Source organism: Diceros bicornis, chromosome 33 (assembly GCF_020826845.1).
Source record: "Diceros bicornis minor isolate mBicDic1 chromosome 33, mDicBic1.mat.cur, whole genome shotgun sequence".
Lineage (NCBI taxonomy): Eukaryota > Metazoa > Chordata > Mammalia > Perissodactyla > Rhinocerotidae > Diceros > Diceros bicornis.
The window spans coordinates 35,332,935-35,352,234 of NC_080772.1; the positions used below are offsets into that span (position 1 = coordinate 35,332,935).

Sequence of the window (19,300 nt, forward strand, 5' to 3'; positions counted from 1 at the left end):
TTAGGGAACCTCTGGGTATGTAACAACATAGTGTCTGAGCCTTGGTTATTTAATGCTAGAGCCCCATGCAGATGAACAAGTCTAGAGATGATATCCCTCATGCAGGAGCCTTATGTACACCCCAGGTTATGTCTTCATCTGTGGAGGTTTCAATAATGACATTTATGGTTGGGCAACTCACGGCCTTGACCGCTGGAGAATCCAAGGACAGTGTGCCCTTGCCATATTCACTATCCTGTTCTCTCTGCATAACCAGAGACCTCTCATTGGTTTCTTCCATTGCATCTCCATAGTTGCTCTAAACGAGAACTTCCAGGAGGTATACATGACTCTGGGTTTGCCTCTGTGGGAAGAACTTTCTTCCCACAAATCAGAGTGTGTGCCAATGAACAAATGATCAGAAATCTCTCCCTGACTCTGGAAGAGTTGGCCAACTCCACAGCCAAAGCAATTTCAGCTCAGCAATGGTCGCTTAACTCATTGGTCAAGGTAGTTTTGGATAATCATGTAGCCATAGGTTATCTACTCACCAAGCAAGAAGGTGTCTATGCAGTGGTGAAGACCTCCTATTGCACATGCATAAATGCCTCTGAGGAAGTAGAAACCCAATTACATAAGATGAGAGAGCAAGTACATTGGCTACAACAAATTACACCTAACAATCCACTGTCTTTCGATTTGTTCAGCTGGTACCTTCAGGTCTGCTCTCCTGGTTTAGAACCATCCTGCAAACTGGTTTATAGTATTGCTCTTAGTCTTACTCTGTATGCTTATTGTAGAATTTTGTACCTATTGCCTGTCAAACCTCTATAGAAATGACATGCCCAATAAGGTGATGCTGGCTCAGCACTTTGAGATGATCTCCAATGTCTACAACCTTAGAGAAATATAGACTTTACATGGGAAGTGCCTCAGAGTTCTCCCTCCTAACCTTCCTCATTACTCAAGTGTGGCCTAAATGGTTTCCAACTGCTATGCACTTTCCCTCCAACATGAGACAACAGCCACCAGGAAAGGTCCTTCCTGGCATTGAGGGAAGAACCACCGTGCACAGAAAATCAGACTGTTGATCAGCGATGCTTTCAGAGAAAGATCTTGATCAAAAGGGAAAAATGTAGGGGCTGGCCTGGTGGTGTAGTGGTTAAGTTTGCATGCTCCACATCAGTGGCCCAGGGTTCATGGGTTTAGATCCTGGGCAAGGACTGATGCACTCCTTATCAAGCCATGCTGTGGTGGCATCCCATATAAAGTAGAGGAAGATGGGCACCCATGTTAGCTCAGGGACAATCTTCCTCAAGCAAAAAGAGGAAGATTGGCAACAGATGTTAGCTCAGGGCCAATCTTCCTCACCAAAAAAAAAAAAAAAGGTGGAGGGCATAAGAAAATTAATCAAAGAAACCTTAACTAAATTGGAGTTGGGAAGGCCTGCAGGGGGAGCTCTCACACCCTATCACACATCACCAATTACTCAGAACAGGAAGAGATCTATCCTTGCATCTCTGACAGGAAGTTCAACTACTTTACTACTGAAGGAAGGTTTCTCACTCCACCCAGCAACAGCCCAGCCAATGAGAAACACCACAGCTCAGCCCATGAGAAGACATTGTGGCCCCAAACTGTTGCTTTCCCGCAATGGACTTTCATTTAGAACAGCCCCTTCCCACTCCTCCCATTTCTTCTATAAAAGCAACTCCCTTTCTTCTCTGGATTTGCCTATGGTTTGCCATACCATGCACATCCTGAGTTGCAATTCTTTTGGCTATTCCCAAATAAACTCATTTTGAGGGTAAAATAACTGATGAATTTGCTTTTCAAGTTGACGATACCAAGTAGTGTATCATAGCTGGATCATATGGTAAGCGTAGGTTTAGTTTGGTAAGACACTGCCAAACTGTCTTCTAAAGTGTCTGCACCATTTTGCATTCCTACCAGCAATGATGAGAATCCCTGTTGCTCCACAGCCTCGCCAGCATTTGGTGTTGTCAGTATTCTGGATTTTCACCAGGTCTAATAGGTGTGTAGTGGTATCTCATTGTTGCCTTAATTTGCATTTCCCTGAGGACATTTGATGTGGAGCATGTTTTATACACTTATTTGCAATCTGTATATCTTCTTTAGTGAGGTGTCTGGTAAGATCTTTGGCTCATTTTTCAATCAGGTTGTTTTCTACTTGTTGAGTTTTAAGAGTTTTTTGTATATTTTGGATAATTATTGTCTTTTGTGATGAAAGTGAATATAGATCAGACCTTACTCTTAAAAGTTTGGCTCCTATTATATTGCCATAAATGAACCCTATTGTGCCAGAGAATATGGCATCTTGCATCTTTCTCCTAGATGCAAGAGGAGCATGATTTTTACTGTATTTAATGCTGTATGAAAACCTTTTTCTCCTGTTGTAGTCCAACCTCATTAAGAACTACAGAAGCAGAAGGAGGTACAGGGTGAACTATGGGGTATTTAGTTCAGGTCTAAAGAAGAATAGTTCAAATCGATCTTTATTTAGCAGTCCCTAAACAATGCAGTGGTTACGAAAAGAGGTACCTCCTGGGACTTGCAATTACCACATTCTGCAGCTGCCGTGTGGATGGCAAGAGAAAATGAAAGATGATATTTAAACAGCTACACTTACGTCTTTTACGGAAGGCTCATGCCCATTAAGAAGCTCTTTGCATTACTTTGTCATTACACAGCTCAACTGGAAATTTCAAATTGACCCAACTCACACCCTTAGGCAGCTGGGACAGTAATTATAATCCTGGGGAGTCAAACAGTTCTATTTCTCACTTGGAGCCCAGAACACCTCCTACTCCAAGACAGAAATTCAAGTCAGTTCAGCCTTCAGTCCTAGGCAGCCCAGAACACCTACTACTCCAAGACAGAAATTCAAGGTTCTGCGGTCAGTTCAGCCTTCAGTCCTAGGGCAGCAAGCCTTCCATGCCGCCAGGAAAAGGGCCTGAACACCCTCCTCCCTGCAGGGTCAAAAAGACAGCAGAACTTCGGGACCAAGTATCAATAACCGAGTTTGGTTCCCTCAGTCCCCAGACCACAGGCCTGCAGAGGGTGAGAGGCAGAGGAAGTGACCAGGATGAACAGGCCGTGGAGTTGGCCTCTGGCAGAGATCTCTGAGATTTGCATTCCTCTTGGAGAGGGACCTCCTGCCCCTCTTAGCTGGGTGACCTGGGGCGGTTACTTAGCTTCTCTTAAGCCTCATTTCCTCTCCTCCCAACACTGGGGCACTTATAGTATCTTCTTCAAAGGAACGTTGTGAGGATCTAATGGAAAAATGTGGGTAAACCTCTTAGCTAAGACCCTGGTCCTTGGTAAGCCCTTAATAAATACCAGCGAAATGATTTTGTGTGGCTATTTCCATCGTCATCATTGGTCTGTATTTGTAATCACCACCACCGCTGGCAGCACAGGCCTCTCCACATTTCCACACTCCCAGCCAGGCGGCTGCAGCCCCAGTGACTCATTTACTCCCGGGACAGCCCTCTAGGCGACACTCTCCTCTCCAGGGTGACTGCTTCTCAGAAGGCAGGAAACCCCCCTGGAAACTTCTCTCTTTCGTTCCCTCCTCCCTTCCCGCCTCTGGGTCAAGCCCAATCTCTCTCCCGGAGTTCAAACCGGGCGCGCGAGGGCCGGGCGCGCCGGGACTCAGCTCCGCCCGCCCCGCGCCCTCCTCGCGCGCCCCCCGCCCGCCGCCGCCCCCTGGCGGACGAGGCCAGAGCGCCCCGGCCGGGCAGCCGGGGCTGCCACTTCTGTCCCCGCCCTGGGCGCCACCGCCGCCCGCGCTCGGGCTCCCTCGCTCCTCTGGCTGCCCGGCCACGTCCTCCTCTGCCTGCCGCCCGAGGGACCATGTCCGCGCTCAGCTGGGGATACGGCGAGCACAACGGTGAGCGCCTGCTGGCTGGAGGGGGCTCCGGCGCGAGGCGGGGATGGGGGCGTACGGGGTGGAGCCGGGTGGGGGGGGCCCGATGCCCGGCCGGCCGACCACACCGCTGGTCCCGCGCCTGGAGAAGCTTTCCGCTTCCTCTTTAAACCAGCGCGCTCCCGGAGCCCGGTGCAGGAAGCGGAGGGACGGCTCAGTGCAGTGTAGACAGGGAAAGCGGGTTTGGGAGGGCTCAGCTGATAGTGGGGTGAGAGCTGGCGTGGGTTGGCCCTGCAAAGATGCCCCAGACCCCGAAATCTTCACCTGTGTCCGTTCGCTTTCATTTGAAAAGCCCAGGACCTTTCCTAGTAATCACTGCTTGTCAATGAAGGGCACCGAGATTAGAAGTCCGATGACACAGTTTAAGGAATTGAGGACAAGTTCAGCCTTTTAAGCTCATTATTCACTTAGGGGCAACAAATCATGGAAAATATTTGAAAACATATTTAAGAAACTTGAATACCTTGAATTGCAACAATGAAGATTGAAGTTGTCTTCTTGGCAGCCAGAGTACTGCCAATTTCTTCATAGCTGTTACTGTAAAATTCCCGCAGCGATTTGCAGCTGGTTCACTGGGGCTCCTGCTTTAGTGAGACTTCAGGTTCTTCCTGGGAAATGAAGTTATATTTCGGGCCACTTCACTCTTTCTCCCTCTCCTTCCACACTCATCCTTGCAGAGGTTGAGGGTTAGCAAAGGATTATTGAAATTTTAACACATTGGTAAAAATGTATTCAGGAATGATAGTAATAATAAGATGTATACTTTTATTCTTGCATATGCTAAACTATCAAAAGTAAACCATTTTTCTGATTTTCGCATTAAACTGAACTGATTATTTAAAATAACTGCAAAAGGACACCAAGAAAGCCTTACAGTGAATCACTGTCAAAATCAAAATAATAATAGTAATATTTTCCTTGGATTAACATGCCTATTATTGAACAGTACTACATGGTCGAATTTTATAGAAAGTTTACTTTTACAAACAGACAGAAAAGTTTCATTTCTCATTGTAGCCTTTTTGAGGTTATGATTAACCTGCCAGTTTAAAAATCGCAGTTGGTAAAATTTAGAACTTTAATAATGAAAGGTATAATTTAGGTGGATTTCTTTTTGACTGAGACTATAATTATAATCTTACATTTTGCTAATTTCCAATTTATGTTCGGGAAAAAAAAATCCACGAACAAATTTCTTTTAATTTCCCTCTCTCCTGGAATAATTTTTGGTAGTTATTTGATAGTTACTGGGTGTCAGCAGTGCCTTCATTATGGTTAGGAAGAAGGGTATTTTCAATCAATGAGTATTGATTACCCTTTAATGTGTTAGAAAGTATTGGCTCCAATGAAGCTTATCTTCAGAAATTTTAAAAATCCATCTTAGAAAAGCAATTAACAAGGAGCGATTTTGTATTTCTGCTGAGAATTGTAGGGACATTCCCTTCTTTTAGACGCAATAGCTTTCTGAGGACCACACCTTTAAGTAGATAAACCTTGGCAAAATCCTATTGGAAATGTTTTGTAACCTGACTGGACAAGTTTTATTACTCGTTTTCTATTTAGACTGGCAAAAGCAGTGAATGAGCAGATAAAAGGAATCTTAAACTGGGAATAGTAGCAATGCTAAAATGGAACATCAAGAGATGAGGTATTGGAAGGGGGTACCATCTTCACAAACAACTTATTACTTCTTCCACTAAACTTTGATAGTTTTATTGGTTTAATTTAGGAAATTTGACAGTCTTTGAAAACTACATATTACTATGGATATCCAAAAGTTCCTGAATCAATGGAAGAACCACCATCTATCTCTACTTAAGAACTACGTTTAAATGGGTTTAAAGTTGGATGTTTTGGAAAATTTTAAAAAGAGGCGGGGAAATGAACCTACCATACTGGTTAATAGATAACATTGAGTAATTGATGCAAAGTGGTATTATTTCTATTTTATTTTGGTTTGCCTCTGCTTTTGCAAATAGTTCTGGTTATAAAGGACTGGACACAGGAGAGTAAAGGAATTAGGAGGAGAAAGAAACTCTTTTCCCATTGGAAAAACGTCAACAACATGTCGTAACACTTGCATTGCATATTTGAAATCGAATTCTCTTTAGGTTAAGTCATACTTGGTGGCAGTGAAATAGAAAACTTTTTTCATGTAAAAAAAAAGGACTAGATTGTATATAGAAAGAGAAAGGCAAATGAGAGTAGTTAATGAATAAGGAAATGTAATGCCTTTGCTGTAATAATTTGTAAGCAAGCCTTTTGATGTTCAAGTTGCTTTGAAGTCGATTCAAGGCAGAACAGCTTTTAAGTTATGTGTACGATTATGTATTCATGCTGTGACTTTTTGTACCTGAAGCCTATGGGGAGGAAAGAATTTATGCCTTCCCCTTTGCCAAAATCAAGAGTAATGAGCAGCATTAGATTCAGAGATTGAAGCTGTTGATTATTGTGGTATATTTGCATTTCTTAAAATTTCGTTCTAAATCTTACCTTTTAAAAATATTTGCTGTTGTCAGTAACAAATGCTTAATTCATTGTCATACCGTATCCTTTTAATAAGTACTTGAGTTTTGGAGAAATCTAGTTAGTTGGTTAGTGAAGTAGGGAAAAGCTTAGTCAGTAGCCCCAGGCTCTGCTTACCTGGTGGCAGCTGCGTAAATGGCCGGCAGGGGAGAGGAGATAATAAGAGCCTCCGACCTATGAAGGGGCTCATGTCTGTAGAGCGGCTTGGAGCTTACCTGAAGTTGCAACCCTGCTGTGGATTTTGAGAGGCAGAACTTGAATAGAGCCTCCCAGAGAAATGAAGAGAGTAGACAAGGGAATCGCCAGCTTTTTGGCTCACATCAGTTTACCAAACATGCGTCTGGTTTGGGAACTTGATGCGATTTTAGTTTCTTGAATAGAGGATCAGGATGACAATTGTCCCTTGTGTTGGAATTCAAATGTAGCAGTGGCAAAATAAACACAGAAGGACCTTCTGAAATGCGGAAAGAAAGAAATTGTTACTTGACTGCATTGCAGATAATCAACAATATTACATTTCCTGACATGGTGCAGCCATTTTATTTGGATTACCCTATGTGAAAAATTTATATATTTCTTTAGTATGCTTGTTGCACATCACAGGGAATTGAATTGAGGACTGGATGACACCTGAAGATACCAGTGGGTGATCGAAGAAAGAAGTAGGGATAGCGTCTTTAAGAAATACAGCCTTTCTTCTCTACATAGCTTTCTCAGGTCCATTAATTCTGTCAGCCCTTAGACTTGTTAACCTCTGGAGCCAGCATGGCTCGTTCTTGGAGCTGAGACTGAATCTCACTGTTTTCAATCATGAATTGTGCTGTTGTTTTTAGTTTGGTAGAAGGATACCTTTGGAAAGTACTTTATGAAACTTACATGCTCTTTTGTCTACAAGGATTAGTTTAATTCTGAACATGAATTAAGGCAAACCGAGAGGTTTCCATACCTATAATAAAAGTAACTAGTCTTGTAAAAAAAAATGATTAGATGCTAGGGTCCCGAGGATGAAGACCTTATTTTATTAATCTTTGTTTTTCCATCAATCTCAAGCACAGTGCATTGCACTCAACAAATATTTGTTGAATGAAATAACTTATTTAGTCCTTTTCTTTTGGTCCTGTATGTTTAAGGTCCTATTCATTGGAATGAACTTTTCCCTATTGCTGATGGAGATCAGCAATCTCCGATTGAGATTAAAACCAAAGAAGTGAAATACGACTCTACTCTCCGACCCCTTACTATCAAGTATGACCCGAGCTCAGCTAAAATCATCAGTAATAGTGGCCATTCCTTCAGCGTTGGCTTTGATGACACAGAGGACAAATCAGGTTGGCTACTTCTTTTTTTGGTGGGAGGTGAGGGGCTTGGATGATTGGACTGCACTTTCTTGTCTGTCATATTGGAAACACCTGTGCATTGCATGTTCCTTATTAGGACTTTGCTAGAACTTGTAGTAAAAGTTTTGTTTGATTAGTTCATGGGATAGTGTCTTTCATACTGTCAATAAATAATGGACCAACCGAATAAAATTTTAATATTTGTTATTTTATTAACAAAATGAAGTAGAGAAGAGCATTTCTTTTAAATGAACATTTAATCCTTGTTCAAGCATGCCTACTGCCCAAGGAATAGGTGGTATCAAGTTTAAAAGTGAGATGAAAGAGAAGATTAGAAAGAATCATATTTTGGAACACTTTAAGGCTTCTGAGAAATTATTTTTACTTTTAGTTTAATATTAGGATGATTCTGTATTTGCTCTATTAATGATAAATATAGTTAAATTAAAAAAATCCTGGGCCGGCCCCGTGGCTTAGCGGTTGAGTGCGGGTGCTCCGCTGCTGGCGGCCCAGGTTCGGATCCCGGGCGCGCACCGACGCACCGCTTCTCCGGCCATGCTGAGGCCGCATCCCACATACAGCAACTAGAAGGATGTGCAACTATGACGTACAACTATCTACTGGGGCTTTGGGGGGAAAATAAATAAATAAATAATAATAAAAAAAATAAAAAATAAAAAATCCTTAATTGGAAGACAGTTTTCACTTATTCATTAAGCTTTCTGTATTTATGTAATGCTATATTGTTAGCAAAAATCATAAGCCCGGGGCCAGCTCCGTGGCGTAGTGGTTAAGCTCGAGTACTCCGCTTCGGCGGCCCAGGATTTGCAGGTTCGGATCCCGGACGCAGACCTACACACCGCTCATCAAGCTGTGCTGTGGTGGTGATCCACATACAAACTAGAGGAGGAAGTTTGGCACAGATGTTAACTCAGGGGCAATCTTCCTCACCAAAAAAACAAATACTATAAGCCCATAAATTTTTTTCCTCATATTTGTCAAATTCATAAAAGTGATACATTTTCATCAGAGCATTGTGAAAAAAATTGCATAAAGAAAGATTAACATATAGTATTTTCACCATTTTGGGGGAGGAGAGACCTCACTTTTTGTATATATTCAACTGACTTTCCCTCAAGCCCTCAGTTTTGTGAATCTATGTTAATAGATATGGTTGATGTAATGGGTGCATTGGAAAAGTCTTCCAAAGCTTCTAAGTACAAAATTTATTCCACTCATAATCGTAGTTTGATACTGTTTGTATCTCAAATGTGAAAAGATGAGGCTACATTCCTAGTTTTAGAATAAGAAATGATTAGATATATTCACCTAAAACTTTGTTTTTTCTTAATAAATGTAGGCACCCATAGTCATAATTCCTACTCTAATATGCTCTATGATGATCCAGGTCTTTCTCTCTTTCTCCCTCCCTCCCTTCCCCCTTCTCTGTCTCTCTCTCTCTCTCTCTCTCATTTTCCCTCCATGTCAGGTTAACCAGTGGGATCAGTTTGTGTTTCCAGATTTGACATTTGTCTGGATGAGTAGTGTGTGCCCTCTCCCATAAATGAAGAGTTCATTCCTATCTGGATCAAATGAAATTACCAGAGTTAATTGAAAATGTCCATAAAGAACTTTGTACCCCTCCAAGACAGAAGCTACATAAATATGGGACATAATTCTGATTCTTTTTCCTCAAGATAAACGAAAAGAGAATGTTTCATGGTGATTTGGGGGATCAAATCAATTAAAAAGTATAAACCACTATAGTTACACATAGTAAGTTGTTGCTGATTTTTCTTTTTCTTTGGCAGACTATAAAAACACAAAGATACTTTCTGCAGCAAACCACTTCAACTTGAATAATACAGTTTCCATTTTGTAAAGAAGACATTCTTACCAAAATTAACTCTGAATCCCACTCTTCAACAAACCACAGGCGTGAAACCTTCCTCATGGTCCCTGGAGGGCTTGTTTGGCCAGGCAGCTGCATACTCCATGGTTAAACGGTGGGGAGCCACCTTCAGAATTTTAATAGTCCTTTCAAAATGGGCAGGTGGGTGTGAAATGCTTGAGGAAGAATTCCTATTGGCTATAGTAAAGGAGAAATAGTCATCTGATGAGGAAAGATGAGGGCGTTCTCCTCCTAGCCGCTGGTCTTTCTGGACTCAGACAGGGTCTCACCTCTCTGGGAACCCCACCCGACTAGCCACCCCCACCCTCATGTAGCATCCCAGGCTTGTGCTATCACAGAACTTCCCACACTATTGCAATTGCCAGTTGGTTCTCTTTCCACTGAGCTAAAGGCTCTCTGTGGGCAACACTTATGTCTTACTCATCTACCTACCATGGTGCCTGGCACACAGTAGGTACTCAATAAATGTGTGTTTAAGGTAAAAACATTTTTTTGGTATGATGTTTCTTAGAGGACATGGAAAATACCGTGAAATGGCATTAGGGTACAAAATGCATTATTATACATAGGTTAAGTCAATAAAATTACATACTACCAGAAATCAGTTAATATTTACTATTTGACACCTAAGTAGTTCAAACGTTGGTGGATTATTCATTGTTTGAGCATTTAGTTTTTAAAGGCTGTGGTACTAATTTTTATATTTTAATAAATAAGATAGTTGCTGGCATATAGTAAGCACTCAATAACTATTAATAACAACTAATAATAACAATAGTAAAACATAAATAAATAATAATGGTTTGTGTCCTTTCTGTGGATGAGATATGTTGTGCTGAAATCTTAAAAAGATATCAAAAAGAAGGAAGCTGGTTTCTTGCTAAGAAAGGCCTCCTAGGAATACCAGTGACTTGATGGATTGAGTGATTATTCTTTAATTTTCATCTCTAGAAATTATCAATTTCCCAGTTACAATCTAGTTATCTAGTTCTAGTTATCCAGTTCTAGGTAACTACCCAAAGTCAGCCAAATTCACAAGATCTTAAATTATATATTAAAAAAGAAAAAACAGAAAAAGATATGGGTGAAGGATACCTTAGTTGAGTGAAATTTCCCCCAGGAGCCAAGACCTCCGGGAAACTGAACTGGTAATCTGTGACAATTATGTATTATAAAACTTTGTTGTAATTATTTTTCCTTCATAAGACTGTAAGTTCCTTGAGGATGGGGATGACCTTGCTCATCACTGCATACTTAGCATTGAACACAGTTGCTGGCCCCTAGCAAGCTCATAAGAATTGTTGAATGAACGACAGATCAGAGAGTACCTTGGTGTGCACATGCTCGGGGCAAAAGAAGCCAGACTTGGTGAAGGCTGTCTTGGCTTCATAAAGAATTCAGGCCCCAGTGACTGGGAACGTCCATGTCTTTGGTCTCTGTCTCATTTATAATCCTGGTAGATGTGTGCTCTTTGGTTCCTGTTTTCCTAGATTTCAAGCAAAACACAGATGTGCTGTTCATTTAGCTCTCCTTCAGAGAGCAGTTCACCATACAGTGACTAGGCTGACTTTCGTTACATTCGCTAGTCCTAAGAATGTGCTCTTTAGCGATTCCCAGGTCACTTCAGTAGCAGCCTCACAAACTGAAGCTTGTGGAGGAGTGCTTCTACAGGCGAGGTCTCTTTCTTATTTTATATTAGTAACATTTACTGGTCCAGGCACTGTCCTAGGCACTGGAGGTACAGCGGAACAAGACAGTTTCTGCCTTAAAGGAGTTCGTATCCTACTGGGATAGACAGTAAATGCATGGACAAAGGTGTTGATTTTTAAATTAATTTTTTTTTCTGATTTTGTTGCCAGCTTTGCTTATCATTCAAGGCAGCCGACTACATTATAGTTTCAGAAAATGAGTAGGATTAGCAAATTACTAACAATTTTAAAAAGTCCAATTCAATAGAGGAACACATACATTTCTAGTTTCACAGCTTTGTTGGTCTTTGAGTATATAACAAATGACAAAGACTCTTTTACTAAGATAGTAAATTTTTCCTAAACTTTTATGGCATTTTACTCTGGTTTCTTAATCTCTAAAGACCTCTTATATGAGTGTATTATTTGGAATAGGTTTTTAACAAAATTCTTAGTGAAAGGATAAATGGACTATATATATGTATGCCAAGTGGGATTTTGGAGGAATGATTACTCGCTTTCAGACATAGGATGGAGATTATAATATTTCTTTACTCATCTAGGTAGAAAGTAAGATGAACAATTTCACACTTGAAAACACTGAATCATTCTCATTACAAATAATTTTTGTTTGCTCTTTTTCATGTTACACCATAGTTTGGCTGTTTTATTGTGTACTATATCAAGGTCAGTGATAATTAGCCTTGATACTTGACTCACTTTTTCCCACCCTGTGTTTCTGTGGAAGAGTGCTGCTCCAAGAGAATGGTCTCCACAATTAGACATTCGCTGTTCGTAGTCCCAGTTTGGATATTTCAGTTGAAACACTCACATGTGGAGTCCGGATGTGCAGAGCTGTGCTAATCTGGCTTTAAATCCTGGGTTCAGAGCAGGCTTTCTAGAGCTCTAGCCTTATTCTGGGACGTTTCCCTAACGATGTGTGCTTTTGGTGTCACTTTCTTTCTCCTGAGCCGGCTTGGTTGCAACTTCTCCCAAAGTCAGTTCCACATTGATTACTCAAGCTCTCTAATCTGCTTTGTATCTCTGAAGGAATGACTTTATGGTTCTGTTTATGGCTGTTATGCAACAGCAAGAAAAACAGGACAGTGGAGTTACTGGTTTCTTTTCATTTGGAATACCACTGCATCCAATCTGGATGGAGTCACCTAGGGAAATGTGTCTCTTTTTTTTAAATTTATTTTTAATGATATAGGGTTTTTTTTTTTTGAGAAAGAGTGGCCCTATGCTAACGTCTGTTGCCAATCTTCCTCTTTTTTTCTTTTTTCTCCCCAAAGCCCCAGTACATAGTTGTGTATCACAGTTGTAGAGTTGTAGCTCTTCCATGTGGGACACCACCTCAGCAAGGCTTGGTGAGCGGTGAGTAGGTGTTGGCATGGGATCCCAACCAGCGAACCCTGGGCCGCTGAAATGGAACTTGCAAACCCACCGCCGGCCCATGGGAAATGTGTCTTTTGAATTAATTTATCTGTGAGTCATCTTTGAAACTGTTTGTTTCAAGACAAATCAAATATTTTATTCATTCATTCATCAAATATTTATCTATCGTGCATCTCTTCTGTGATGGGTACCATGCTAAGTTATGGGTACAGCAGGGACCCAAGCAGACAGAGTCTCTGCCCTCACGAACGTTGTCTGCTGGGAGAAGAAACAGTAAAATTATTCTGTTTGTAACAGAAGAGTGAGCCCTAGAGTCTGAAGTAAGTGGTTCTCTCTTCTCTTTTACTTTTCATGGGCTTTGAAAATAGCTATCGTAAAGAAATCTGGATCGACATGAATCTAAAGGAAGCCCCAACCATTCAGCCTTCCAAAAAAATTTTATTACATATGTTTACAATTTTTTTCTATTGGCAGTTTTGAGAATTTTACAAGATAAGGAGCACCTAGTCCAATCTCCTAATTAAAAATAGACAAACAAACACAAATATAACAAGCTGAAGCACATGGAGGCTTAAGGCAGTTTTGAAAGATCATGCAATTTAGTAGCTGAGCCAGAACCGTTCCCAGGTCTGCTGATTCCAGCCACTACCCCAGCTCTTTATCATGGATGTTCAACTTCAGCTGAGTCAAACTCAGTAGGTGAGAAATGAGTTCGGATGTACTGGTCAATACAGACAGCAGTCTGGATCGTTCCTTCTACAGTGTAGCTCAAAGAGGGGTGTGCCTTAGGCAAATGTATTATCTTTTCCTTTTATTTCTCGCTGTTTCTAGAAAACTGCATTGATACCTCTGAACATCTTTTGCTTCTTATGTAAGTCGGATCATTCTTGACAAATTTCGAGACATATATATAGCATATACATGCATGTATATTTACATATAATCTCTGAAGAGGTGGGTAATTTAAATGAAACTATTGTTAAGGCTGCACCTCGCCAATCTAACACTTAATCTTATTGGATGTTGATGGGAGTTTAGTAATGCGTTTGGTGTATTCACCATCCAACACTTCCTTATCCTCTCATATCTTCTATGCATGCCCAATAAAGATTAATTGGGACGAGACACTTTAGGACTATGTTTTCTATTAAGAAGCTTTTCTGTATGCTTTAGACTGTATTGCCATCTTTTTAGCAATCATATTTGAGGCAAAGTACTACAACATTCTCTGCCAAGGTGACCAAGATATGACGGATTTTTTAAAAAGAGTTAATTTTGTCCTGTATTTCACATTTCCCCAGATAGAACTGAAGTACAGAAGATGGGCTTACTTTGCCAGTATTTGTAGTAATAATAACAACAATGAAGTAGTAATAATAATAGCTAACACATCCAGCATGCTGACTGTATGCCAGGCAGTGATAAGTGTTTTGTGTTCAATTCTTCTTCTGTTTTCACAACAGTGTTAGGAATTTACTATCTTGAGGGCATAGACATGAAAGGTGAAGTTTCCAAGTTAAAGAGTTTGTGCAAGATGGTACAGTTTGTAAAGAGAGCGTGAGCCCGGGTCTTCTAAATGCTGAAGCCTATTTTCTAACCATAATGCTAGACTGCTCGACCAAGTTCAAGATGGACCTCTTGCATATTAATTCCTTATTGACAGAGGCTGACATCCTCCATTAAACAGAGCAATTCCTAACCTTTAAGAACTCCTAATTTCTTTGACTTTCTAACCAGTGTGTCTGGTGTGATTTCCCAGATGTTCCATAAAAACGGGTACTGTGGACTCTCTAACCTTTTAAAATGTTTTTTTTCACTCCTCATATACCTAAAAGTTGTGTTCCTGTTAGCAAACTGAGTGAAACATTTGCAAAAAATTTCTTGGAACACATGGATATGTTTAGTAATTAGGGAGATGTTGTGGGGTGTGGCAGCATGTGTAAATATTCATTTCTTGCTAACAATTTAAAATGTATTGATGTTTAGTTCTGCGTGGGGGTCCTCTCACTGGAAGCTACAGGTTACGACAGTTTCATCTTCACTGGGGGTCCGCTGATGATCATGGCTCTGAACACGTGGTGGACGGAGTGAGGTATGCCGCAGAGGTAAGCCGTCAGACATATGTGCATGATTCGGAGTTTTCCTATGTGGTGGGATTTAAGGGGCACAGAGCACAACTTTCTTGACCTCAAACAGATCCAAAGCCAGTTAGGTGTCTCAGTGTCTGAATTTGCTTTATTCCATCAGGATGAGAGTTTATCAATATGAGAGCTGCAAATGTAGCCCTTCTGAGCCCTAAACTGACTCTGAGAGCTTAGAGCTATCTATCTGTCTATTATTAGAGCTTAATAATAGGGTTATTGTGCCTATTTTAGACATGAGTAAACTGGAGACTTGAAGAGAATGAATAACTTATCCAGCTGGGAAGCAGTTGATATGGGTTGAAACCCAAGTCTGTCTGATACCGAATTACAAACTCTTTCTACATTATCTGTTGTGTTTTCTGAAAGGCTGGTGAGAAGGGAGAGAAAGAAACATTTGTTTTAGGTCCAACTGTGTTCATATTTGGTCCAGACACAGATATATACGTACTGTACTAATATCATCTAAAGCCCATACTATAGAGGTGATGGTAAATGGCAAAGTTCCTCTTAGGAAAAAAATAAATAAATAAAGACACAAACTCTCCTAAACTCTACATTACCTCTACAACTACAGGTATAGAATGGAATCTCGGTTGATCATTCAGGGCATTGGTAAAGCATAACACAATAAAGCATTCACTGACTTGTTTCTTTTTGATTGGGAAGTTACGCCTTTCCTTATAATTATATTCATTAATAATACTCTACTTTTTCTAATCCACTGGTTAAAGGACATACTTCTCAAGTTTTAATACAATTGAATATTGCTCACACCCAACTTTACCACGAGAAGAAAGTGAATTATTGTGTGACTCAACCAAAACTATTTAAGTGAAAATAATTTGGCTTGTAGGTCGTCTAGGCAAGACAGAGCAATGTTACCAGACAAGTAGTTTTTCTTTGTTTTCTCGTGGTTACTGAGCTGTGGAGCTCAGACACTCCTTTATAGCCCTGTTGTTGAGAGAAATCCAGCAAAGGGGACTTCTTTTCAGTTTTAGTCTTCCATTAACACATACATCTGCTCTTTGAGGCTATCAGCCAAAATGTCCATTTTCCCTACTAAAGCACTTTTGTTGGAGGCCAAGTGCTTAGAGCACAGGACCCACTCTGTCCTGAGGGTGGAGGAAGAAAATGTACATCCAAAGTGTCCCACGGCAGTGGACAAAAGATGCCGAGCTGTAGAAAGTGGAACTCCTAAATCTGTATGGTGTCTCAGTTTATATAATCTGAATAGTCCTCAAGTTTGCTTTCTAAAGTTTTGTGTTCTAAACTTAACATGTTCTCAATCTCGAAAGCTTTGTGGGGATTAAGAGCTGGCTTTGGATCACTGCAGTAATTTTCCTAAGCAACTGGGGAAAATTGGTCACATTGCTTTGTGGTTACACCTTCTACTCTCATAAACTTGAGAGTGTACTCTTGTTCTCTCAGAGGGATTTACTCTGAGTTGGCAAGTGGTTTCCTGAAAAGGGCTCTCACATCCTGAAATTCATCAGAGGCTCCGAGTCCTACCTGCAGAGCAAGGGCCATCTTTGTAGACTTTCCTTCTTGAAGTGGATAAAGCTTTGATTGGAATTTCATACTATTCTGTAATAGATATTTAAGGCTGTTTCTTATTTCATTTGTTCATACATTCATTCATTCACTCTAAGAATTCATTGAGATCCTGCCATGTCCCCAGTCTTTACCCAGCTTACTTATGCTCATCCTGAAGGAAGTGATGGGAAGAAGGAGGGATGGGTCGGGGGATGCTTCCCTGTAGAAGAGACTTTTAACCCGAAACCTGAAGGATGAGCAGGAGTGAGCCAGGCAAAGGGGAGAGACACCTGCATGGAATTATGTGCGAGGACTTGGGACAGGAAAGTGCATCACATATTTGCAGAACAGAATGGCCAGTGTGGTCGGAGCATGGAGAACAAAGGGGAGGGTCGTCAGAGGGAAAGTTGGAGAGGCTGGAGGGGCCTGATCTCACTAGGGTAAGTCACGGTGAGGATTGTGAACTTTGCACTAAATGCCATGGAACATCACTGACTGGCTTTGAGTGGGAAGTGATCATATTTGCATTTTTAGAATATTATAGATGTATGCTATTTTAAAATCTGTTAAGAGCAATAGATGATAGTGCAATTGGAGGACTGGCTGGAAGTGCGGCTGCTGTGGGGTTTGTTGATTGACTGAGTTTGAGAGTGAGGAGAGGTGAAGTTAGTGTTTGTGGTTTGAGATAGGAAATGCTGATGGAGAAAGAGGAAGTCTGGGTCAGAGCTCAGATTAGTGGGGGTTAGAGGTAAACAAACGCGTAAATAAATGGAATGTGGTGGGTTCTCTGATAGGAACGATACCATGGGATCTAGTCGAGTGAGGGGTTAGGAAAGACCTCTTTGACATGATACGTGAATTGAGACTGAATGACCAGAAGAAGCACTGTGAGAGAATCTGGAGAGAGCTTTCCAGTAAGTGGGAACAGCAAGTACAAATGGTCAGGCAGCATGGAGGTTGGCATGTTCAAGAAGAGGAAGATGTTGGCTTCTAGGATTGGAATTAATGGTAGAGGAGAAGTTATAGGCCATGCCCTAGAGAGGCAGGCAGGGGCCACACCACTTTGTCAGGCTTTGTGGTGCTTGGTGAGCAGTGTGGAGTTTATCCTTGACGTAACGGGACAAGACAATGGAAGGTTTTCAACAGGAGAATGACCTGTTCTGCTTTATATTTTGTAAAATATAACTAGCTGCTTTGTGGAGAAGAGGTTGGCAAATGTTGAAGCAGGGAGACAAATTAGAAGGTCATGGAGCAGTTCACATGAGCGATGATGGTAATTTGGACTATGTGGGTGGTGGAGGTGAAGAGAGCTAGGCAGATCCATGATAGTTTGGGTGGTGAAATCAGTGGGACTTGCCAATCAAAAGGACGTCAAGATTTAAGGAAGGAAAAAGAGAAACTAGAGACACTCCTAAGATTTTGTCTTGAGCAACCGCGAAGATGGTTCTGCCATTTACTGAGAGGGGGAAGTCCAGGGAAGAGCAGGTTGCAGAGAGGAATTAACTTTCTGTTTTGGACGTGTTAAATTTGAGATGCCTGTTAGATCTTCTAGGCTCATATTCAAGGAAGCCGCTGGATACAAACCTGGATTTGAAGAAGAGGTCGGGGCTGGAGATGAGGTATTTGGGAGCCACTTGTATTTGGCTTCAGGTTCAAAAGAATCCCTTTGTGCTCAGCCGTAGAAATGATTCTAAAGTGTTAATTAGTTTTTCCAGCCACTTTTGTACCTAACTTCATGACCATCATCAAGTTGTATCCTCTTAAAAAATAAAAAGAAAAGAAAGGAAAAAAAGCATTTAAAGCTGTAACATATGAAAACTTAATTTGGGGCCTAATCTGATGATTTGTGACATTACAGAGACAGATTAAAGTGATCTAAATCATGAAAAACTTTATCCCAAGAGTTATGCATCTACAAAAAGTAGGCTAATCGTCCACTCGTATTTGGGACTTTATCTGATTACAGTTTATGAAGAATATACAATAAGCATATTAAATATGTAATTGGTAGTAAACTATGATTTCAACATTAATGGTGATTTTTGGCATACTGAGCTTATTTTACATACCAATAGTATGCAGTTTAAAAATACTAAAATTGAGGGGCTGGCCTGGTGGCGCAAGCGGTTAAGTGCGCGCGTTCCGCTGTGGTGGCCCAGGGTTCGCCCGTTCGCATCCCAGGCGCACACCGACGCATTGCTTGGCAAGCCATGCTGTGGTGGCATCCCGTATAAAGTGGAGGAAGATGGGCACGGATGTTAGCCCAGGGCCAGTCTTCCTCAGCAAAAAAAGAGGAGGATTGGCAGATGTTAGCACAGGGCAGATCTCCTCACACACACACACAAAAACAACTAAAATTGAATACTACTACTATTTAGAAATCATTTTCCAATAGAGAAGAGTCTCATCATTCCCATTTCTGCAGTGGCTGCAAAGACTTCTTGTCATTCAGCTCAAGTCACTGTAGCTGATGTTGTTGGTCAGGAAATGTGAGTTTGCTATGTGTTTGTTTGAGTTTTAATTCAAATACAAATGCTAATAAGATGATATCATTTCCTCTGAAGGTTTTGCCGCCAGTTAAGCAAGGTGTGTGAGAGAGAGAAGGACTTCTTTAGAAAACAGGATTTTTCTTGCTCTAGTTTCCCATAATATTTCAAATAGTTGTTGTTTTTTAACCAGCAGAAGATACAGATTCATGTCTCTTTAATCACAAATTCATTTTCTAGTCAGTTGTGGTTGTGAACCTAAAGAAGTCATTCCACGTCTTTCTATCTTTCTGGTGTCATCTCTTACCAAGTGCATTCACGTAGAGCCATTGGAAATAACTGTAATAT

The 19,300-nt window shown here is 41.0% G+C and overlaps 1 protein-coding gene across 1 annotated transcript in view; it reads left to right on the forward strand.

Annotated features, from left to right (window-relative positions):
- The first annotated feature begins 3,720 nt into the window (after positions 1-3,720).
- Positions 3,721-19,300, forward strand: part of CA13 (carbonic anhydrase 13) — a 31,540-nt gene continuing 15,960 nt past the window's right edge. The window contains exons 1-3 of the mRNA XM_058528962.1: positions 3,721-3,892; positions 7,585-7,782; positions 14,776-14,894. Of these exons, the coding sequence (XP_058384945.1) occupies positions 3,856-3,892; positions 7,585-7,782; positions 14,776-14,894 (354 nt within the window). The 5' untranslated portion in view covers positions 3,721-3,855. The remainder of the gene's footprint in view (positions 3,893-7,584; positions 7,783-14,775; positions 14,895-19,300) is intronic.